This window comes from Ursus arctos, unplaced genomic scaffold, assembly GCF_023065955.2.
Source record: "Ursus arctos isolate Adak ecotype North America unplaced genomic scaffold, UrsArc2.0 scaffold_9, whole genome shotgun sequence".
Classification (NCBI taxonomy): Eukaryota; Metazoa; Chordata; class Mammalia; order Carnivora; family Ursidae; genus Ursus; species Ursus arctos.
In genome coordinates, this window is record NW_026623111.1 from 3,081,463 (window position 1) to 3,105,302 (window position 23,840).

General features: G+C 56.1%; 1 protein-coding gene across 1 annotated transcript; it reads right to left on the bottom strand.

The window, feature by feature from the left end:
- Positions 1–425: 425 nt before the first annotated feature.
- TRMT44 (tRNA methyltransferase 44 homolog) lies at positions 426–23,291 on the bottom strand. Its single transcript, XM_026485882.4, has 11 exons — positions 22,664–23,291; positions 21,115–21,229; positions 18,603–18,822; positions 16,849–16,917; positions 15,995–16,102; positions 14,702–14,773; positions 12,118–12,224; positions 11,108–11,291; positions 8,929–9,337; positions 6,576–6,692; positions 426–1,396 (listed from the first exon to the last, which is right to left on the bottom strand). The coding sequence occupies exons 1-11, from the start codon at positions 23,289–23,291 to the stop codon at positions 1,041–1,043; spliced, it is 2,385 nt and encodes a 794-aa protein (XP_026341667.2). The 3' UTR covers positions 426–1,040.
- Positions 23,292–23,840: the final 549 nt, after the last annotated feature.

Genomic DNA, 23,840 nt, shown 5'->3' on the forward strand with positions numbered 1-23,840 from the left:
CCAGCCACAGCTGCCTACACCAGGCATCCCCTGCAAACACGGCAGGACGGGGCTCCTCACGCCTCGCAGGTCAGAGCAGCTCCATCCGCACTGGCCAAGCCAATCGTAGCCCAAGGGGCACCACTACGGCCGCTGGCACCAAACAGGCCTTCCTCCCAGGAGCCTCCTTCAAGGGAGAGGCTGGGGGTGGAGTGGGGAGCAACACTCCCACCACACGGGGCTAGGGAGGCAGGCACGGCCCCCGGCCCCACCCGGGCAGCAGGGCTGGCCAGACACCCCTGGGCTGCACCGAGCGGAGTCGCCTCTCAGGGAAAGGGATGAGTTCATTCCCATTGCCACGAGCGAACCAAGAATACCCACACCACAGAATACTGCACTACAGAAGTCACCGGGGGACGCCATGCGGAACATGAAGGGCAGGACAGTGCACAACGTGACCTTTTATGTAAAACTGAAAAAAATAATCTCAAACAGAAACACAGAGGATTTTTTTTCCCCCAGAAGCAAAAGATTTGCTAACAGCACTTCTGGGGAGAAGATCTAGTAGGAAGGGGCAGGAGGGGTTTTCGCTGTGATATTTAGATTTCCTGGCCTTGTTGTGTATCACAGGATTTTTTTCACGTCCCCTAGAGTGACCTGGCTGTAAGAGCTCACGGGTGTTTTATTCTCTGTAACTAAAAGTAACCTGCACGTGTAAGTGTTACAGCCTTGACACAACACCCATCTAGGGATGGGCACCGGAGCAGCTGGGTTTCCAGTACAGCCTGGAGTTGGCGGGACCGGCTGCGCCCCTGGGGGTGAGCCCGCTCTCACACATGAGCCAGGCGAGCCAGAGCCAGGTCCCCGAGAGGGGCTGGACAGTCCGGGCACTTCCTCCACCTTCACAACGACGAGATGCTGCAAGAAGTCCCGTGCTCTTTCTGGAATACAGACGCTGACCACAGGTGTGACCTCACTTACACATAGACGCTGCACTCCGATGGGGCGGGAGGGACGTCAGCTTCCGCGGTGTCCGGTGTGGGTGTAACTGACGGGTCACGTTACGGGGGGACCCGGAGGAAGTCACCCCAGCCAGCAGAGTCTGCGGTCCCCAGAGGAGCCGGGGCGTGCTCCTCCCGTCTTGGCCTCCCACAGCCGGCCTCCACTCGCGGGGCGGAAGCAGCTCCCAGAACCTGCTTCTTCCTCCTGGGGGTCTGGGGCGGCCGCAGCTCTGCGGGCCCGTGGGCAAACGGGCAGCTGTCTGCAGGCAGCACACAGCCGTCAGGGTGGTGACTGAAGAACCAGCAGGCGCGGGTCTTGAAAGTTTCCGAGAAGAGTTTCCGCTTTGCTTCTGGGTGCCGCTGCCTCTGCAGCTTCTCTTCCCTCCAGTCGCGAATGTGAACCCTCCCATTCAGAACTGTGTTCGGAACAAAGAGAAGACGGCCCAGGTGTTATCTTCCAAGTCCACCGACTCACCAGGGCCTGGGAAGCCCCAACTATGGGGCACCAGTGCCCCAGCAGGACGGAGACGAGGGACTGCAGCCCCCGACACTGGCCGTCCACACCTGCAGGGCGAGCGCGGGTGGAGGCTGAGCCCAGAGCCTAAGCCTGGCAGGGCAGGCAGGGGGGTGGGAGGGAGGGCCAGAGGGAACAGGCAAAGAGCAGGGTGGGGAGCCTGGAGGGGCCAGCGTCAGGGGTCAGGGGCTGTCAGGAGGCGTGCACTGGACACCAGAAGCCGGGGTGAAGAACCGTAGGGAAACTGAGGGTCCACCTGACCACGGATGAGTGGCTGGGGCCACACCAGGATGGGCCTGTGGGCAACATGTTGAGGGCCTGGGAGACCAGGGCGTAAGAGCCACGTGTGGTCCCAGATTCGGGTACAACTTGGGAAGCTGCAGTGACATCTGTCCTGGGGAAGCTCACCTCCGTATCAAACAGAAAACAAGCAAAGATGAGGGTTTACCGGCACCCTGCACAGCCAGAGCACCCAAATGCAAACAGTGGGAAGGGGTACAGCAGCCCCGTCAGCAGGGCTGGGGGCCACCGCAGGACATGGGAACTGGGGGGTATGGCCCCAGCAGCTGGCCGGGCCCCCCACTGAGCTGCCTCCTGAACCAGTCACCCCCATTTGAGCCAACACTCCCCCCAAGCGTTCACCTGGCCACTTGATCCCCAGAAGCCAGCAACTGCACAGAAACGTGTCCAAAGCAGCCAAATCCATCCTGGTTTTCCCCAGAAGCTACAAACCACCCGGAGACAGACCGGCTCAGAGAGAAACAAAGGAAGCCTATTGAGTAAATTTGGCTCTCTAATTTCTAATGAGAACTTGAAAGCACAAATTAAAGCTTGGAGTTTGCTTTCAAATGACCTCGTGTCATGGCCATAATGAGACTGTTTGTCTCTGTAGACTGCCATTTATTAAACATTTTCCCTTAAATCAGAGAAAGGAGCTGCAGAGAGGCCACATCGGAGGAATCTGTCACGGCGGTCAAGAATCACCTACTCAGAGCCTGGCACGGCTGTCCCCCCTCAGAGCTGGCCTGGCCTTCTGCCCTGCTCTCCACAAGGCTGATGCCTCGCTTCCTCATGTGAGAGCTCAGGTCAGGGTTTCACTGGATGTCCCCGCAGCAGAAGGACATGGCCCTGAAGTGTGTCCCGAAGGAGCCCCGAGGCGAGACTACCACCAGGGACCTGGGGTATGTGCCCCAAAAAGGCAAGGAGCCCTCAGTCTGGCCAGAGGCCTGGACGTGTTCAAGAGAAACCTGGGGGAAAGGGCGGGGTGGGGGCCAAAGCCTCCACAGGGGTCCTCTCCCCTGAAGAGAGGCTGGCCCTCAGCAGGCCCTCCCTCCACAGTGGTTTTGTGAGTCCAGAGGGCACCTCACCATGTTTCTGGAGCAACACCTGCAGGGTCAGGAGAAAGGGGGCCTGGGCACCAATGACAGAGGACCGGCCCTGGCAGAGACGGTGACGTGCTCCCGCCTGCAGCTCCCAGGGCAGCTCCCTCTGGGCCCCTCCTGACACCCCAGCTCCCATCCCAGGTAGGCCTGGGCACCTGTACCCACTCCAGCCAGCTCATGGGTCAGAGTACCGGTGGACTGTCCCCACTGGGAAATATGCTCCTGATTCTAAAATGGAATCGCAGGAACACAATACATTCTACCAAATGTCCCTGATCTGACGTTCCGTTTCCTCCCAGAAGTACGCACTGGCTCGGACCTGCTGAACACAGCCCACAGGACCTGCTGGGCCGTTCCCCACCCGCTTCTGACAGCAGACGTTACCACAGCCAAAGCGCTCTGAGGAACTGGCGGCAGGCTATTCTGGAAAACCACTATGGACAGTTTACCGGAACAGTGCACCATGCTCATGTTCTGATCAGACGTGGCCTGGGTTGCCAGGCCAGCCTCTCCATTCAGGAGAGACTTTGGGCAAGCCCCCACCTGTCAGCGGCAGCCACACGTTCACCACAGCCAGCACAGGGGGTGACGGCACCGCAGGCACAGACCACTCGGCCAGGGCCGCCCCCACCACACCCCCCACCGCACCCCCCGGCCCCTGACCTCAGCACACGCCCGCCCGGGCACCAGCCAGTCCCTCACAAGGTGCTCAGCGCTGGCGGAACGGAGGGCATCCAAAATCCATCTTATCTCCTCCGCCCTGTAAACATGACCAGAGACTAGCCGCTCTCGTTGAAAACAGCCTCACAGATCAGAGCAGCCTCCCGCATGGTTCTTGCATGACTGTGAGCGCAATGTTTACTCAGAGCTCAGTTCCCAAGCCGCCTCCTCAGAAGTGTTTCCAAAAATAAATGTGCCCCCCCCATGTGAACTGCATAGAAAAGCAATCACATACGTGCATATTTATAGTGGTAAAAAAAAGGTATGCTTTCAAGAAGTTAAACAAAAAGCCACGCTGGGAAAAACAGAAGCGCAGCCCTTCTGGGTTGCAGTGGGCGTATTCCCTGACAAAGGCCTTGTGACATGGAGAGCAGGGCCCAGGCAGCTGTGCCAGAGCTTGGCCGGGTTAGGGTTCAGGTCGGGAAGGCCGCCCTCCTCCCCGTGGCTCCACCCCACGGCGGGGGTCCTGCCCGCCCACGCCCCGGCCTTTGCAGCCACCCCAAACATGGAGACTCCGGTTCCGCGTACAGCCCTCAATGCCATCACAAGCATTTCTCAGAGCAAAACCAGGTTTAATCGAAAACAAAGTCTAGCTCCACAAGGGTACCCGGGCCACCCAAAGGCACTGTAAGCCTGCGCACCCGAGCTCTCCCATGCACGCGTGGGGGCCACGCACACCCGCGCACAGCCCAGAGCTCTCCTGTGCACACGTGGGGGGCCGTGTGCACCCAAGCTCTGCCGTGCATGTGGGGGGGCCCGCATGCACCCAAGCTCTCCCGTGCATGCGTGGGGGCCACGCTCACCCAAGCTCTCATGTCTCATGTGCACACATGCGCAGGGAAGAGAAGGTGACAGCGCCCAACCCCCTTAGCTTTACAGGCTGGGAATGGACAGATAGATGCGCTTCCATCAGCCCTGGCCACCTGCCCTGAGTCACTGGCACAAGAGTGGGGGTGTGGGGACTGACCCAAATCCTGGGGCTGAGATAACTGCCCGCATCCCTAGACAAGGCGTGTGGGCCTCCCCCTCCTCCTAGGCTCTGCTCACAGGGGGCACCTCATGGCCTGGTCTCCCATGGTCTCGCACCAATCACCATCTCCCTGTGAGGAGGGGTCAGGGAAGTGTGCCCTCCTCGAGGGGCTACTGCCTTCATCCTGTGACACGGGCTCCTCTCGGGCTCAAGCCCAGCCCCACCTGCAGGGAGCGCACGTCTAGCTGAGGCAGTGATGTGACCAAATGCAGGAGGCCGAGTGACAGAAGCACACAAGACCCTGGGGCCCAGCGAGGCAGGGCCGGGTGGGGGCAGATGGGAAGCAGCTTAGGAAAGGTGTCTAGGTTGTGGTCTAGCACTACGGCAACACCACCAGAGGGCCCAGGGCACAGGGATGGGGGCAGGGAGCCAGCTGCGGCAGCCTGCAGGACAGGAAGCAGCATAGTGAGTGGAACACAAGCCAGGGGGCCACACACGGCAACCTGGAGGCCAAAGCCTGGCAGCAGTGGGTGCGGCTAGGCCGGGTACGAGGCCAGCAGGCAGCACACGCTCGCAGGAGCTCACCTCAGCAGCTGCGCAGTCCCTGCTGGCCTGGTCTTCTCTGGACCCCACTTGTCAGCCCATCTTCGTGCCTGATCACCCAGAACCTACCATCTGCACACCCTGTACCTGCCCTGCACCTGCTTCCCATCACAGAGGCCCAAACCCTCCTCACAGCCTGGGGGGCTGCAGGCCACCCACAACCATCATGGCCCCATCCTGCTCCTCCCCAGCCCAGATCCTTCAGGAATGCTGTTCTTCATCCCCTTTACAGAGTCCCAGCCCAGATATCATGTCCCCACCATGGCCCTCCTGCCTCCTTCCTGGGAGGAGGGTAGGCTTCACTGCACAGCAAGACTCTGGGGGAAACGTGCCTATGGCACTACAGTGATACGGTGATACCCGACGCCCCTCGCTGAAGCACTCAGGGGTGACAGAGAAGATAGGCTGGGATTCACTCTAAAATACACCCACAAAGAAAAGGGGGAAAAGAGCTTCAAGAACCACATATGACAAATGACCGAACATCTGGACAGTGGGTGTATGCTTGAACACTGTAAACGAGGGAAGCTTCTTTCCAGCCCAGGTCCCCATGTGAGCACTGCTTCCACGTCCCCTCCCCACCAGCCCGGACGTCCCGGGAGGCCAGGGGCAGACCGAGTGAAAGGGCACAGGTTCCTGGCCATCCCAGAAGCCTGGAGCGTGGGGCAGGCAAGCAGGGCAGGGAAGGGGACAGGAATCAGGGCTCCCTCCTCTAACTGCCCAGGCCCCAGCTGGGAGCTCAGGATGCTTCCAGTCTGCAGGAGCCCAGAGCCAACGGAAATAACAACCGCCCGCCCACAAAGTCCTCCAGCGACACCCCACCAGGAGGCTTTCAGACTTGCCCTTCCTTCCATGTGAGGCGTGAGCACATCCTGGACAGGGGTAAGGCCAGACCGGGGTGGGGGGTCATGCCTTGAGGGGCTAGAGAAATTCAGAGAAGAGGTGTGGCCAACGTCCCTCCTGGTGGAAGATGCTCAGCGGGCAGAAGCTGGGCCTGGGCAGGGGACGCGATCCTCTCCCTCCCCCTTTCCTGGCAGTCTAAATCTCCTCCAGAGCAAACTTTACTCCAGGGTCCCTGGGCGGTGCGACTCTTGGTTTCAGCTCAGGGCAGGATCTCAGGGTCCGGGGATTGAGCCCCACATCAGGCTCGGCCCTCAGCAGGGAGCCTGCTAGAGATTCTCTCTCCCTCTGCCCCTCCCCTCTGATCACTTGTGTGTGCGTGCGTGCACTCTTTCTAAAATAGATACATTTTTAAACATTTTTTAAAAGAATAAAGCAATCTTTACTTCATAGGAGAAGCGGGGGCAGTGATGGCAGTCTGTGGAGAAGAGCATTCTGACTCAGGGATGGTGGAGCGCGTCCCCCGACCTGAGAAACGAGTGCGTTGGCAGGCTCGGTGCCCTTACCTTCAAACACCTGGTGGCTGTTTCTGAGCAGCGTCTGCAGGCCGCCGCACTCCCGCTTCAGGCGCCGCAGCGTCTCCCTGTCCAGCTCCTGGGCGACCTCCTCCAAGGAGAGGCTTCCTGCGGAAAACCGTGTTTGCCCAACGACACCATCAAGACTGCTGGACGCTGTTAAACAGTCAGGCTCACGGCCCCAGGGACGTGCTAGCTCCGTCACATCTGGCCCTCACCCGCGGCAGCGGGACGGGCGCTGAGAATGACCTTCGCCCCAAGTCCGTGCCACGCACCACGGAGCTGGAACGCACGGGCCGAGCCCCCACCACCTGCAATGCCAGGGACTTCCCGCCTGCCAGCCCTGCACCGGGGGTCTCCCCCACGCCCACCCAACGACTCTGCAGGCCGGCGGACACAGGCCTGCCTCCCAGACAGAAAATCAGCGCGGCTGTGTGGCCCGGCCCCGGATGCCCCGGGGAGCAGCCGCCCTGTGGCTGGGAGTCCATCCACCCAGGCCCGGCCGACCTTCAAGATGCACCTCTCCGCGGCCTCAAACCCGTTCCGAGAGCACGCAGGATGCCCAAGGAGAAGGCCGCAACAGGCCCACACAGCCTTCCCTGCCCCTCGTGACTCTGGCCCCGCGCAAGCTCCTGACGCGGCGCTCACACGCACAGCTCCACACGCCACTCCCGGCTGCTCATCCTCGGCCATGTGCACGTCTTGCCGCAGTTGTGAGGGCAAGGAGCACCCCTCCTGTCCTGTGCTCCCCTGCCGAGATCACTGCAGGGCCTGGGGACGGACCCGCGCGTACGCCACACAGGGGCAGGCTGCGGAGGGGCCACTAAATCCCAGCAACCCAAAGGTGGGAAGACCACCCGAGGGCAGGAACCTGTGGGCTGAGAGGCCCAGGGCGCAGGTCCACGTCACGGGAGCACCACAGGCCAGGCCCAGACACTGAGACCCACGCGGGGAGAATGACCCACCAGCTCCACTGTTTCCGCTGGGCGGGCCACCTGGGACCCGAGACCCGACGATCAGAGCCACCCGCTCTCTACGTCTGAGCCTAGGAGAGGACTCCGTCTGCTGCGGCCAGAGTCCGTCCCAGGCACCGGCAAGCACCTCCTGAGCGCAATCATTCCTGGGTCTGAAGGTCCAACTCCACGTTTTCAGACTCACCCAAACCTCTCTGAGGTGCCTGCCCACCTGCTGTGGGCTCCCGGGCCCTTCGAAGCCCCACTGGAAGACCCCACCTTCGAAGCCCCACTGGAAGACCCCACCCAGCTCGCCCTCCTCTTCACTCGGGCCCCGCCTCAGCAGGGTGCACCAGGAAGTGCAGTGCCCACCCACAGAGCCGCCCACAGGCCTCAGGGCTGGCGCCCAGTTACACGGATGGTCAGCCACCTGCAGCGGGGGCTCTGGCCACAGCTGCCACCACATCCCTAGAGAGGCCCTCCAATCGACGCCACCAGGGTGATTCGCAGAGAAGGGGAGATGCTCCCCGGCGCTGCCCCATGGCAAGTACACAAGAGCCGTGGAGGCTCAGAGCAGGACAACCTCACGGGTGGGGGAGGTCAGGCTCACCGCTCCTCCTGCGCCCTCTACTCACGGGCCAGCCAGGCAGCAGCCCCTGACAGGCTGAGGGAGGGCTCCCCCAGCTCCTCCAGTGACCCCAAAAACTCAGAGGAAAGTCGCTGGTGCTGCCTGACCCAGCCAGCTGCACAGCGCCCTCTGGCGCCGCCGGGCGGGAAAGAAACCAGCCTGGACCAGCCTAGCCGCCTAGGACTTGAAACACTCACCTTACAAAATCATTGAAGCCCACACTTTGGTCCCTATCTCTCTTGAATGCCACTGATTTCAGCACATTACCCATCCTATGAGAACAATCAGATATAATTTTCTCCCTTTCATCACGTCTGAGTCTTGCACTTTGGGGATTTCAAAGAGAACCATGTTCTCAGACTACATCTCCAAAATGTTACCTTATTGTCAAGGGAACAGTGCACTTTCCTGGCATTCAGGACTCTGTGTTCAGTTTGGATAACTCCTTTAAATTGAAAATAAAGGGCTCCACACCCTGAAGCCTGGACAATTCTGTAGAGGTTAATTAAGGACCCGAATGCTACCCTTCTGCCCTCAGCGCCTTCCTCTAAGGGAACCGAGTCCTGCACGTTAACGGGAACTACAAGGAAAACTTCAACAAGTGTATAAGTGGCCTATTCACCATCGATGTCTCTTTAAAATAAACATAATTAAAAACAACCACACAATTTTAAGTTGGTCCTAAAGGAGAGCCGAGATACTGCCTGAAAGCCAGCAGGCACGCAGCTGCTGGGGGTCTGGGGGCTGGGGGCTGGGGGCCTACCTCCTCGGTTCCAGGCCTTCGAGCCGCCGCGTGGAGCACTTCCTGGGTTTAACTGCTCTCCATCCAACAGCAAATGTGCCACTTGCAAAACCACTTGGTCAATAAAATCCCGAGGAAGAGTGGCACAATTCCTCACGCGCTCAGCTTTTTCTCTAGGCTGAAATCCAGACAGCCAGAGTTGGTCGGCCTGGGCCTCTGCCCCTCCCTCGGCAGCCCCGGAGTCCAGAGCCTGGTGCCCGTGGGGGTGACCCGCACATCCCTCAGCGGCCTGGGATGGAGAAGGGGCAGGCGCCTCGCCATGTGGGCTCACAGGGCGGCCCCGCCTGCTGTTAATGTACTGGGTTCTCTGCTCATCCATGGAAACTTCTCCAGCAGGCGAGTATGTTCTGGATTTCCCAATGAGACAAACCTGCATGTGAAAAACAGCAGAGTATTTTACCAGGCTCCTACAGCATGTCAATGGTTTCCATTCAATTCTCTTGTTCTGCAGCACAAATTAAAGTTTTAGACATTTATCATGCAAGAAATGCTTATTTTAAAAACCAATACCAATAAAAACGTCCAAAATAAGCCAAGAGCAAAAGCCCATGAAGAATCTCATGGCTCGGACTTTCAGAGCCCTAACACATGGGTACAAATCACGAGTGCACATCTGCCGAGCTCACGGCCATGCCCACTCTGAACACCTGACCTGTGGGACCCTTTGTGTGACCCGCAAGTGCAGACACTGACAGTAGGCCCGAGCTCTCACAACGAGACGTCCTTCTTTGGACCCAGTGCAGCACGGATGCCCATTCCGTGCTCTCCTCCTCTGTACATCTGGGTGAAGGCTGCCGCACAGGTGTCCCCGGGGCAAGCAAGGCTGGTCCAGCAACACCGCCCCGAGCACAGTGTCTCGACTTCCTTCCTGGGCGTGAGCCACAAAGCCATGTTACAGGCAATGAAAGAAAGCGGCTCTAATTGCATCAGAGCCACCCCTCACCACACTCCAGCTGTGCCACTGGCTCCATGAGTGATCCCGGGCAGGTGATGTAATGTCCTGCCTGGGAAAAAGCGTGCCGGGCGTCATCAGCCCTCTGTGTGGGGATCGCTGCTGTGTGGACATCTGCTCTTGCATTTGCCCCCCAAACCACCGAGTTACAAGAAAGCTGAGGCTCGGAGAGATTAAGGACTGGTACGTGCTCTTCAGCAAGACAACGGAAAGACAAGGGAAATCCCAAACTGTGGGAGCCTTGTACCCACATGACCCAAATCCCAGGGGTTCCCTGACTCAATTCAAGCTTCAGCGGAGTGACTTGCCAACATGAGGGCATTTACGAGAATGACACCATGGCTCCAAAGCGGAGTCCTAAAGGAAGCTTTCAGAGTGATTTGAGCAGTGACTGCATGGGCAGCAAGGATGTACCTGAGGCCACGTGGGCCCCAGTCACCACCACCACTGAATGCCTACGATGAAGACGCCGCGTTATCTCCTCCCTGCTGGACACATGAGGACACAGCACAGTATGCAATGTTCCCGAGAGTTCTCGGCTAGCAGGTGGCAAAGCCAAGAGTTCACCTCACACCTGTCTTGGATCCTTTTTGCCACGTCAAGCAATCGAGCCTATAATTTGGATATGATCGGTTTTTGTGTTTTGCTGCTCAAAAAAAGCACACTGACGGCCATGGGGTCTGACAAAAGGAAGCCATCAGAGACCACCACAAACCGATGGCTCAGAGGGTGAGCGGGAACGCTGCCGAGTCGGCCATGAAGCACGTAAGGAGAAAACGGGAATCATTCTGAACTTCTGAACCAAACTTCAATTTCGGCCAATCACTGGGGAACCCCAGGAGTCGGAACTTAGAGCGGGCAGCCTTAGATGACACTTGGGCCACTGCTACACAAGTCAGGCTGACGTCCACTCTGGGCAGGTCCCCGAGAGTCACACGCAGTTTCTGGGAAGGAAATGAAGACTCCGCGAGGGTCCTGCAAAGCTGCCACGGGAGGGGCCGTGGGGGCAGATTAAGCCCTCCAAACGCCACCCGTGGATGAGATGCTGAGATCAGCACAGGCAGCTTCTGGAACGCACCCAGTGCCGAACGCCAGTGTCCCCTGTGGTTCTATGACACAGCCCTGAGCCCCCCATCCAGACGCCAGCACCTCACCGAGGACGGTGAGCCCACGGTGACCAGGACGCACCCTTTTGGTTGAGGGAATGCGCAGGCAGTCCTCCTCGATGTGAAACCCGCAGGCCAGCCCCACTTCCGTGACGAAATCAAGGTACTCTCGGTACTGAGTCTTCCTGCTCTGCCTCCGGGAGTACTTTCCAGTGAAGTCAAAGAAGCAGCAGGGAAGGACAAAGAAACGGCAGCCGTAGGACGACCTTCGAAATCAACCCACAAAAACCAAAAGAAAATTCAGCGGGAAGCCGCATGGCTATCGAGCACTGGGGTAACACACACGTGTGCTGGTGGCTGCCCATGTTTTCTAGATGAGAAAACGAGTAACACCTCTCCCTAATTCAATTTCTAGAAACAATGCAGCATGGCATAAAACATGAATCTAGTTACTTTTATAAAAACCTTCCCTACTGCAGTTGTTCTCGTCAACTGAAACATAAGACTTCCTGAAGCGCTTAAGACTTCGGCTGGGAGGGACGGACCTCGGAGGCAGACACAGCAAAGGCTAAGTACTTGTGCCTTGACCTATGTGATTCTTCGAGAGCCAGGACAGTTCAAAAGACCCTGGATGAGAAGCCGCAGCCACAAGACATCAGGGCAGCAACGTCACCTGCATCCTCGCGACGCCTCCTCCTGACCTAGGAGCACCACCGCCCCGCATACAGCCCCTGGGCTGGGAGATAAATACCGCTACAAGTGTCACTACTGTCACACACTTTTCCTTTGAAGACCGACCCTGTTGTTGTCAGGGAGAAAACTTCCACCAACGTGCCCTGTCTCTCAGCTCTGGCTGTAAACCCCGCAGCAGAAGTCATCAGTTTTCATGAGCGCCGTTCAACACAAGAATGCCGTGAAGCACGTCTGCAGACTTTAACCCTGACCCGACATGCTCGGCACACTGTCCTCTCAACAATCTCAACCAGCTCCATTGCAGTGTTCGACAGCCACCGGCGGCGAGATTTGGACCGCGAGGTTCAGGCACCAAAACATTCCCCGCCATCCGCCCTACTGCCCCGACCACCTGCTCACCGGGCCGCAATGACAGGTATCCACGGCGTCAGTTCATCGGAATGGTTACCAATTAACCAGTCGACGTCAGGGAAAAGGGTCTTATCATTTGGGGTGATTGCACCTTCCTAAAAGAAAAACACAAAACAAAACCGGGTGCTCAGTAAAGCAGCCCAGAGCTGCTGAGGCCCCGCGGAACCTCGGCTTGCTGGGCGTGGTCTCAGCCCCCGGGGCCTCGTGGATGCTGGGCAGGCACCTGAACGTAGGGCCGCGTCTACACGGGTGTGAAATACGGCAGCTTCTGGTGTCATCGCTAAGAAACCAACGATGCTCTCTGAGTGCTCATCGTTTCCTAAGCTGTACAAACGTGGTTCTGCACAGCAGCATACACGAGCCACGGGAGGTGGGACAAAGCAACGGTTTCCACGCTCCAGAAAGTCGGAGCAAGTGAGTGGAACGCAAGCAGGTCTGAAGTTGACTCAAGTGTGTCACATAGTGCATCACGCAACCTCACGTCTGTCCACCTACGTGATGAAGCAGACCCACGACAGCACAAGGAAAGATAAGATGGGAGCAGTTTAAATTTGGCAGAATAAGCCTTTGCGGTCGTGCGATCTCATGTAAACACTCAGACACCAAGTGAAAACCCACTCCACAGGCAGGTTAACCATTCCGATAATTCCCGTAATTAAGCCGAAAACAGCTTGATTTCATGATTTAAGAATGGCCATCATGAATGACTGATGTCAGGCCCCAACAATGGGTCTGTTGGTAAGAACCGGAAAGACAGAGAGAAAAGATACTATACGACCACTCAAAATCCTCCTAATTTTAAAACTGAAGAACGAACCCCCAAGGGAAGTAAGTGCGGCTCTACTCCTTGATCAAAACAAACTGGGAGGCCATTATGACACCCTCACTTTCAAGGCTGTTCTGTAGCACAACAAAACTGGGGGTGTTTTGCAGACGTGATGTATACAAAAGAATTTAAACTCTACAGTCTTTCTGGTTCTTAAATAAGCATATGGATTTCTACTTACACATATATTAAAATACCGAAAACAGTACCGCTCAACGGATACATACATGACTTAAAAACAGGAAAAACAAAACTGTGATATTATTCTCTATTCCCACCCAGTCTAGATTTAAAGTTGCCTATTTCCCTTTAAATGGCCTGCATGAATAAAAACATAATTTACAGTTGATGTTATTTAAGACAGTGGTTTTGATTTCAGCAGCCCCTTGCTTACAATCAAACGAGGATTTTGAAAGAGGCTGTAAACTCATGTTCAGCTTTTGCCCAGCAGATAAAGAAAACGAGCCCACAGAGGCAGCCCTGAACTCCCTTCCACTAATCTTTATTTTTTGCAATATTATTCTCCACTTTAAAAGAAAGTGAGGCAGAAAGTATAAAAAGTCTCAGAGCCTTACTATTTACAGATGAAATGGCAGAGCTGAGATCTGTTTCACCAGAGCAGCAGGCCGAGTGGGGTCACGAGAGTAACGGTGACGCCCGTGAGCTTCCGGGACGGTCACGCTCTTCCTGACACCCGTGCACCCTTGTGCTGGCCACAGCAAAAAGTGAACATGAGAAGTCCCGTCAGCACTCTGCCTGGCTCGGAGGCCTCGAACCGACAGCAAAGCCGTAAACACTGGACACCAGACCTGACGTGGGACTGCTGCTCAGGGGGCCGGTCACTTTCTCCCTTGGGGAGACACTCCTCTCTGACTGGTACCAGGACAAGTGAGCTATTCCTGAGCAAGGCTTCAGGGACCTGGGTTCACTGTGGCCCCATGGTCATGGGCTCCGGAGGCCGGGCCACTAGACGGCTCAGAGCAAATGTGTGGCCCACTTACACAGCCCCACGGAGCACCTGCACACCTGCGGCCCCGCCCCAGCCCGGCCGAGCATTTTACCTTCCTCTCCCGGACTCCTCGCCACCTGCCCTCTTGCTGGGAGGCCCTCCCGGCCACCCCAGATACACAGCACGACCTGGCCCTACAGCGGCCCCCTCACCCTCCTCAGCATGTACCACACCAACGACCCCGTGCCCACGGTGTATCGTGGGGGGCCCCACCCCCACAGGGCAGGAGCCTTTTGTCACTGCTGAACCACCAGCACTTGAGAACGCCTGGCAGGCTGAAGGCATGCAAAGATTTGGTAAATATGCAAATCTCTACTTTTTCTCCTGGTTTTTGGATGCATCCCTTAGGGCATTCAAAACTCTTCCTGAAAGTGTATTTGAAGTAAAACCTTTCTGAAAACCATTGTGATAATATCATCCAAACCTTCTCAAGTTTGGCCTATGACAGACTTCTTTTAAGGGGACTAAGATTGATGCAGGAGGATTTATGTAGTGAAACTCGTCATCTGAAAACACGGTCAAGAACAGGACGTGAGCCGAGAGGCTAAGGGGCCTTCATGGCGAGCAGTGCGCGTGTGCCCTGCCCTCCGGGAACAGTGGGCGTGACAGGGGACCAACAGCTGGTACCGCGTGAGGACTAGATAACACAACCTAGAAAGGTTGGCACTGGGCACACTTGTGAAAACAAGGACCCCTAGGGGACAACCGTGCCAAAAGCAAACAAACAAGGTCAGTACCTCTAAGCAAGTTTGTGGTCCATACATGTCCCAGATTTTTCTTCTTCGGACATCGATCCCTCTGCCTGGATGCTAAAAGAATTTCAGAATTCACAGGTCAACATCAATACATTATAATAAATGAGCAAGAACAAATTAAACTCTGCAAGGACTGCCACCAGCGTGGAATGCAAGAGACCCTTCACATTCACCAGTGGCACCTGCGGTTTCTCAGCAACTCACACAGACACTCATACCCCCACAAGGCCCAGGTCAGGGCCCACACTCCACTAAGGGTCACCAGGAGTCTTCACAAAGGGGAAATGGAGTCCAGGTGTGGAAACATGTACAAGGCCAGTGGCCCAGGAGACACATCTGGACACAGAGCCTCTCTTGTGACCCCGAGTCAAGCCCAGGCCCCAGCCCGTCCACCCCTCCAGCTTGCCAGCAGACAAGGCCCCTCCTCTGCGTCTGCTTCTTCCCTAGGATGTGTGCCCGTGCCCGCCGGCTCTCATGGGGCAACCGTGCTCATTTCCAAGTCGGGGAGAGAGAAGGGGTGCACGAGGTACCGTGTCCTGGGGTGAGGTACCCTCACCTATCTGCAGGTCACCACCCGATGTGCTGACACCCACCAGACACCTTGTTTACAGGTATTACCGTTACAAACTCATTTTTTAATAAAGCAAATAAAAAGTACATTCTAAGAACCCCATTTCAAGCTCCTACAGCTATGGATGGAGTGCCTCTCCCACAGGGCAGAATGCTACAGTCAGAAGTCAGCCGGGGTCACCGGTGACAGTGACTCCGCAGGAAGGCTGGACGCCGGCCAGAGGCACCGGCTGGGGAAGCTCGGGGCTCACACTGAACTGCTCCGAGCGACAAGGGCTGTTCTAAGCACGTCCCGCCTTCACTTCACGGATCCAGAAAACGGCGCACACACCAGTGTCGCCAGTGTACATCACGGCGGGAGCGCAGCTGGCCTCTGAGTGGGGATTCCAGCTTCTGGAGGGCAGAACCTACTGCCTCTCACTCCCCTCCCGGGGCCCTGACGTGCTGCATTCCCTAAAAAGCGCCTGGCGGCCACAGCAACCATACTGTGCAAAGTCTGTCGTCCACAGGCGCCCCGCTCTCTCCAGCGGGATGGCTGTCCGCGCCCCCATCCACACAGGCCGCCTGCTCTCCTCGGTCCCAGCCCGACAGCCAGGCAGGCTCTGGATCCAGCTGGTACCGGCAGTGAAAGACCTTAAGGACCTTGTGCCAGACTCAAAGACACTTGGAAAAAGCACTAGAAATGGCTTTGGAAGCGGACCTCACCCCCTCAGTGCTCAGGATGTGGACCAGGAGACCGTTCCCGCATCCTAAGTCAACAAAGGACTGCTTGGCCGTCAAGCCCCGCTCAGCTCTTTCTTCTTCCCATAAAATCTAAGTTAAAAAAAAAAAAAATCAGTTCCTGATTCACTCCCTCCAAGAATAATTCAGACACAAACTCTGCATGGGATTACAAATCGCATTTCCAGGACGGGCGGACAGGCCTGCTCTGCGGCCCTAGGGTTACGCAGGTGACGCACAAGTGAGCAGAAGGAGCTGCCTTCGCCTAATGCCGTGGGGGCATTGAAGCTTTCTCCTCCCAGCGAGAGTCCACCTGAAAGTGGTCCTCTCTGGGCAAGAGCTTCACAGATTACTGTTAGTGCCTCATGCCTCCTCTCAGTTCTTCTAGGCTGTTTACTCTGATAAAGCAAAATATGCGATTTCTAAAAAGGCTCTGAGAATCACAGATGAAAGGAAATCAGAAATGATCTGGCCTAAACATTTTTTAGATAAGAAAATCAAGACTATTAAGTCAAGGGCACACCCAAATTTGGGGACTAGCAAGCTAGCTAAGGACAGAGCCAGGACTGGAGGGCAAGTGCCTGTCACAGGGGTCCCATCGGCGGCACGAGCGACACGGTGCCTCCAAGGTGAGCGTTCGTCAGGAAAGCCCCGGCTGAGCTGGAGCCCCTGCGGTTAGAATTCAGGGCGCAGACGTGTTCCTCACACACAAACCCGTGCACGTGCTACCAAACGGTACGCTAAGTTAGGACTGGATGACTGCTGCTAACCGCTGGTAGTGCCGGCGGTAGCAACCTTGCCCCACCCCACAGGGGCTTAGGGATGGGACACGCACTTACCAGCAGGTAGGCAGCGATAGCCACGTCTTCATACACGAACTTTTCGGGATCGGTCACTTCAGGCCACATCTAAAACATTTTCCAGGGCACATGTAATTGTTTGCTCATCAGCCACCATTTCACTACACTTAAAGTAGCCCCATCAGCATAAGTCCAACGAGACTAACCGGGCAGTAAAATTTTTAAAAAAGCTCATTCCAAAGGCAGACATTGATGATAAATCTCTCACGGTAAGAGAGCGGCACGAAAACACACAAAACGTTTACCGCATATGTGTGTAACGGGACACGTCAAGAGCCTTACAGTCCACTGCAAGATTTTGCAACAAAAATGACATATGTAAGCTATTTAGATGAAGCAACTGGACATCGAGGAGAACGCTCAGCTCTCCTGTCCCATCGTTCATCTAGACGAGGAAAATGAACAAGGAAACCCAGATGAGGAAAGCAAAGGGTCAGGAGGCCGGGGCTCCAGCCCTCTGGTCTGCTGGCACCTGGCTGTCACCTGTGAGGGGCAGCACTCAGGAGGTGGTCCCCATCTCCCTCTCCGGAAAGCTAAAGGCTTCGCTGCCACACGGGACAACCAACAAGTGCTCCGAAAGCTGCACCACACTGGCTGCACAAGCGTGACGCCTCACTGCCCGCACAGGTCACACGCAGAACGGACAGCTGCCAGAAGAGGAAAAACCCACGACAAGGCTACACACTCAGATTTCCATTTCTAGTCGTGGGGGATTAGACAGGTCGGCTGTCTCACTAAGGACAATTTCAAAGACTGGAATAATAGATAAAGTCCTTTCCGGAAGGAACTGAATAGTTAATAAGATAATGAAGGCCTCTCAGGCCAGAATCTGGAAGAGAAGGGGCCCCTAGCTTAGGTCAGCCAGGCCTAGGACTCACACTTCAGCAAGAATGAAAGGGCACTGTCTCCAGCCTGTGACCTTTGGGGTGCTCTGTTACAAAACGATAGGTAACTGATTAAAAAAAACAAAACAAAACAAAAACACCACATATGCGCGCCTGGGTGGCTCAGTCGGTTGAGCATCTGACTCTTGATTTCGCTTAGGTCATGATCTCAGGGTCGTGGGATTGAGCCCCACGTCAGGCTCTGCACTGAGCACGGGGCCTGCTTAAGATTCTCTCCCTCTGCGACCCCCCTCAAAACAAAACAAAACCAAAAACCACATATAGAAATGACAAATCATGGTTCCTTCCACAAAGAGGGCCATATGCTAGGAAGACTACAAAAGAAGTTTGCCCACATTAGGGAAGCTTTATTTCCTCCTCTGGGTGTGAGCACAGAGGTTTGCTGTTACTGTCCCTTCACATCTTAAATATAAAGTTAAGGACATGTTCTGATATTTATCTTCTTTCTGGAAGTATATGCTTTTGTACTTTAATTTTTCATATATTTCCTTTAAACATCCTCAAGTTTTTATAAGGAAATGTGGCAATTTCATAACTAATATCCAATTATTTTCAATTAAATACTTTCCTTTTATTTGCCTGGAAAAAAAGTAGCAATGTGCAAAAAGAAAAGAAAAAGATCCTTTATCATCTGTCAACAGTTTTGCAGTTTGCAGCCCTATGTATGTCAAAATACTCCTGCAATGTGGGCCCTTATGTGGCTGTGTTTGGACCTGATGTCTGTGTCTGCATACACCAGAAAGTTTACTGGAAAATGATTTTATCTGGCATAGTTTGGCCAATGTCCCCTCATCAAAACAAGGGAACCATGGATGTTTCCCCAGTTACCTTGACCATGTCTTTGTGCTTCTCCTTAAGCATCTGGTACATCTTGCTATACTTGACGATGGAAATGAGGGACAGGCTGCTTTTAAATCCGCTCCTCCTGCTTTCCACAGACCACCGGGCCAGCCTGGCCAGCAGCACCTCTCCCAGCCAGGTGGGTCTGGGGTAAACAATGCCATCTGAATGCCAGTTTTCTGGACAGAAAATTAAAATAGATATGAACCTTTAAAAATAAGAGAGATATGAATAAGCAGAGCTAGTTTCAATTCTCATTCTTAAATCACTTACCAAAAGGAGAGAGCACAGGTTAAGGCAGCTATAATCACAAAATATTTGACTTGAAACCTCAAAAACCGGGAACGAGTTGCAGAACTTTCAACAGATAGAGAAAAACACATTTTTCAAAAGCAGAAAGAATCCTTCTCTTACAAACGCTGTTAAAAATGCGTTTACTTATGCTATGAAGACCATCAGAAGGATGGACGTGTAACAAAGCTCCTCCTACCGTTTGCTTCACACACTGATTAGCCAGCTTCCAGATGTCTCAGGATCTAACATTCTATTTTCACACGTGCAACTCAAGTGTGAGCATACTGGCTCACCAAATACTTCCTGGTCAGAAAGTGGAGCGCCCAGCCCCACGGCTAAGGACGCGCACAGGGGAGAACACCCAGTTTGTTGGGCGGAGAAAGAAGGCTACAAAAAAAGTGGCGTTCAACAGGGGCCCCAGGGACAAGTGGAGGCATGGGCAACTGGGCAAGAGGGGCACAGCTAGGATGGTCAGGCTTTTCGCCACCATGAGCATCAGAGGAACACAACTCATCCCCTAAGTAACAGGCACCCCGGGGAGTTCACAATGTGGGAGGAGCCTGGGAAGGACTTGGGCTGCTCCCCTTTCCAGTCCCTTCACCTTGGACGCTTTCCTGCTGGGGCTGGCACACCCTGTCAGGCCCTTCCCCTGCTCATCCCTGGGTCTCATGCTCTTCTCCCAGGTGTCCCCCGGAGTCCCCATGGCCTACTCCTCATCCACTCAGGCCTCACCTGGGATGCCCCCTCCTCAGAGGCATTGCCCACCCCTCTGCGCGGACCTGACACAACACCTTTGCCTTTGCTACTGAGGGGACGTGGGAACAGAGACGCATTTCACCTGTTTTCTGGCACTTCACGGTACGCAGCACTCCGGGGTGGCGGAGCGTGTATCTATGTGTCGCGCTGTGCCTCGAGGAGCATGAGAGGGGTGGGCGCACACCAACACTGCTGCGATGACTGGAGCCCACGAGGAGTGCCGTGCGCTACAGCGCAGCCCAGTCAACCCCCATTTAACTTGCACTCAGTATCTGGCCCGAATGCCTAAGGGGACGTAAAGGACAGCTCCCCGGGGGTGCAAGGACAGGAAATGCCAACCTGGAAAGGTGGGAGCAGGCAGCCGAGTCCGAGCCCTCAGTCCATCAGCAAAGAAGGTGACCGCCACACATGGAACGTACTGTGCGCTGCTACGGCCACGCCACGCTGGGCGCCTGCACAGCAGCCGCGAGCACATGCCTGCAGTGGCCACCTACCAGCTCTGTCACCGGCGCCCCCCAGGTGACCACGGGAGACACGCCTTCCCCCAGGGGCCTGCTCCCAGGCCCCACTCTCCAACAGCAGCATGCGGGGGAAGGGCCTGGGGCCAGTTCCTCGGGCAGTCTCTAGACAATTCTAAGAGGCTTCAGCCAGGCCCTAAGTATTGCCATCAAGCTCCTATGCCTGCAACAGGTCCCTACGAAGCCTAGCCCCTCCTCAGAGGCTCAAGAATCATTAAAGCCATCACATAGGTGAGAAGACTGAGGGCCACAGAGGTGACATACCCACGGTCACACTGCCAGTGGGCAAACCCAGGTCTATGTGACGGCGCAACTGTACTGCTCTGCGTTACACAAAGCCACGTGCCACGCCCAGTCTGATTAAACAGACACAGTTCCCAAGGCTGTTTTGCAAAGTACACACCAGACGTGGCTCTCAGGAAAACAGCAGCAGCAGGGTGATTAAGTGAATCTACCTTCCTCTGACTTTTCCATTTAAAAATACCAAACTTCACATTTACGCTACAAGCCCCAGTGCCACATGGAAGTGAGGGGGATACTGAACTGCTGCTTTCGTGATAAGCACCACTGAATACCTGTGACACCCAAAACCACGTGAGCCTCGGCAGGAAATAAAAAAGGAAGCTATCCTCACTCCCCACTCCCAAGTGGTAAGAAAGAAAATAATAAAAGGATTTGCAATTACCTGATTCGGCTAAACCTAGGTGCTACTCATCATCCCGGCTACGTGGGCTGTAAAGAATACAGACTCAGGCCCCGTGCCAACAGGAACAATGACACGTCATGACACCAGAAACAGGAAACACGTTCTCACACAACTTAGCTGCCAAAAGGCACCATCAGCTCTTCAATGACCCTGAATTCGGCAGCTACCCGGACGTGCGATGGAAACCATACAGCCCTGGAAGAGGACTCCATTCTTTAGCTCTTACCATTCTCCCTGGCTCTGACTGAGCCGGATTTGATACACGTTGCTCGTCTCAACCTTTACATTCCCTCTGTCATCTTCTTCCAAAGGTAAAAAAGTTACAGTACCGTTGAGGACATCTGGGGAAAAAAGACAGGGATAATCAAAACTGCTTGGTTCACCGTTTCATCAGAAGCAATACTAAACATAGCCATGACTCAGCCTGACTTTGCTCCCCTGGGGCTTTCCCCACCCCTTTACCACAGCGCCCAGGAGGACAGACATGTTTCATGTCCTATCCACTGCTGCATCCCGAGCCTGCAGGGTGCCAGGCTCACGCAGCAGGCACACTCAGCAGGAGCTGAAGGCAGAAAGCCCTTGTAGAGGGGCACTGCCTCTCCCCTGCAGGGAAGCCGATGTGGGAATGCCGACGTCCATATCTGAAGGCCTTGGGGCACTGACTCACCAACATCTGTCTGGTAGAGGGGAAATGTAAAAGGTAACCAAACACTGGTAATAGAAGCTGGAAGAGCTCCTAAATTTGTCTGGACATGACAGGATCACGGAGAGTCTCCTGGCAGAGGGGACACATGGCAAGAGTCTTGCAGGGGCATAGAGGCGGACAGTGTGGGGAAGCGGGGTTGGGAGGGAAGGCACCTACAGCGATTTGGCATTGCTGCATGTGGTACCACAGCCTCTCGAAGGCGATCTTCCCCAATACCCACAGCCTGCGTCTGTGCCATGTGACAAGGCTACAGACCTTGGGAAAGGGAGTACCCAGGATTAGGCAGGTGGGCTCAGGCCAGTCACAGGGGCCCAGAAAAGAGGAGAACTTTCTCCAGCTGGAGGCAGAAGAAGAGGTTGCAAGCACGAGAAGGACTGGACACCACTGCCAGCTCTGAAACCCAAGAACCTGAGGGAGGCCTCCACCAGCTGCTCCACGAGCCGGCCTTCCACTAATCTCTTCACCTGCTAAACTCCTATTCATCATTCAACATCTGGAGCTCCTTCACCTTCTCCCTCAAGCATTCCAGACACTCCCCCCTCGACAGTAACCCCATTCTCTGTACTAGAAATACACATTTCTACATGTCCCCTCAAAAGACAGTAAGTAAATAAATAAATAAATAAATAAATTACAGCCTCCCTAGGACATTGCAAAGGTACTGACGTAGTAACTGTTAGTGCCTTTTCTCTGACCTGAGGTTTAAATAATACTTTTTAATCTAACTGCACCCTGTCTCAAAGATTCTCTCCCTGACCAAACTCCAGCCAGGCTCCTCTGCGCCCTGTCTCAACTAGGCTTCAGCTTGGCATAGAAACTTCAACACTGGCACGGATCCTAACAGCCCAAGGCTGCATCCCTAGAATGACCGCAGGCCCCCTCAAAGCTGCCAGGACGGTCCCAGCCCTTACCTGAAGGTGGGCCCCTGTGTCCCTGCCTCCGGGGCGAGGAGCCTAACTTAACTTCCAGGAGGGTGAAGAAAAATCCAGAAACGAGTCACAAGGACCAAACCCCCTTTTGGTTCATTTTCGCTTCCCTCACTCTACCTCTCACCGAGAAACACTCCTACCTTGCACGACTATATCTCTCCTCGGAGCTGCAAGCGGGCAATGAGGGCCTGTTTTTGGGATGACGGTTCTGAGAACCACGTCGAACCCGCTCGGCGCCTCCGGCTGCGATCCGGCCCGGGACCCGGTGAGGAAGGCCAGCATCTCCAGATTGCCGTCGTAGAGGCTCCGAGAGAAAGCGTCCCAGAGAGAATCCAGATCCGGGGCAGGGAACTCGCCCTCCCCGACTTGGGCCTTGCCGGGCTGCCCGGGGCCCCCTGCGAGCTGAGCCGCGGCGGCTGCTTCCCTGGGGTCCTCCCCTTGCCGACGCCGGGGCTGCGACTCCTCGGGCCCGCGACCCTCTGTGCCCAGCTCGGGGCCTGTGCTCGGCCCGGGGCCCAGGCCCCCTTCGGGGGAGCGCAGAGCGGGTCCGGCCGCGGCCCGCTCCTCCTGCTCGGGGCCAGTGTTGGGACTGTGGCCGCAGGCCTCCGCCCGGGGCACACCAACACTCCGCCGGGCCTCCAGGCGGACGCCACACAGACGTTTGTTGGCCACCTGAGGCCTCTCCAGCCACACGGCCACCGCCGCCCAGAAGCCCCCCGGGAGTAGCGCACCGGGGTCGCGCACAGCCGCCCGGCCCACCTCAGCCATGGTCGACCAGCGTCCAGCGCTCCACGGCAACGGCGCGCCGCGATGACGCAACCGGCGGCGCGGTCTGTGACGTCACGGGGGCGGGGCGGCCAGCTGCTCCCGGTCGCTCCCGTCGGCGGTTTTAGCTGCGGAGTGTTACCCACGCTTGCGTCTCCGGGGCTGGCCCCGCGTGCTCCCTGCCGGGGCGTGTCCCCGCTGCGCTTGGGGAACAGCCCTGGCGGTGGCGTGTGGACTCTGCGTCGGGCTCGGCCGGGCCGGGGCGCCTGTGGCGGGCGCGGATGCTGGCCGAGGTCAGAGGAGTGCGGGCCCGCCGAGTGCGTGCCGGCTGGCCGCCGGCCGTCACCTGCGTGTCCCTTGGAGGACCGGGGGAAGGGCGGGCTCTGCCAGGTCGGGCCCTTGTCCAGCACAATCTGCAGAATCTGGTGCTATGCCAAAACACCCCGGGGAGTCTATTCTCTTGGTGCCTTCGTCCCTGTTTGGGGGCTTTTATTGCTCCCTGCAGAGTCGCTGCGGAGTCCAGGAGAAGCACGAACTCAAGCGTGTGATTTA

Coding starts and splice junctions, on each gene's coding strand:
- TRMT44 (XM_026485882.4), bottom strand. CDS start 23,291: ATGGCTGAGGTGGGCCGGGCGGCTGTGCGCGACCCCGGTGCGCTACTC. Junction 21,230..22,663: donor GAGAGATATAGTCGTGCAAG/GTAGGAGTGTTT, acceptor TTTTTTCCCCAG/ATGTCCTCAACGGTACTGTA. Junction 12,225..14,701: donor GACCACAAACTTGCTTAGAG/GTACTGACCTTG, acceptor TTTTTCTTTTAG/GAAGGTGCAATCACCCCAAA.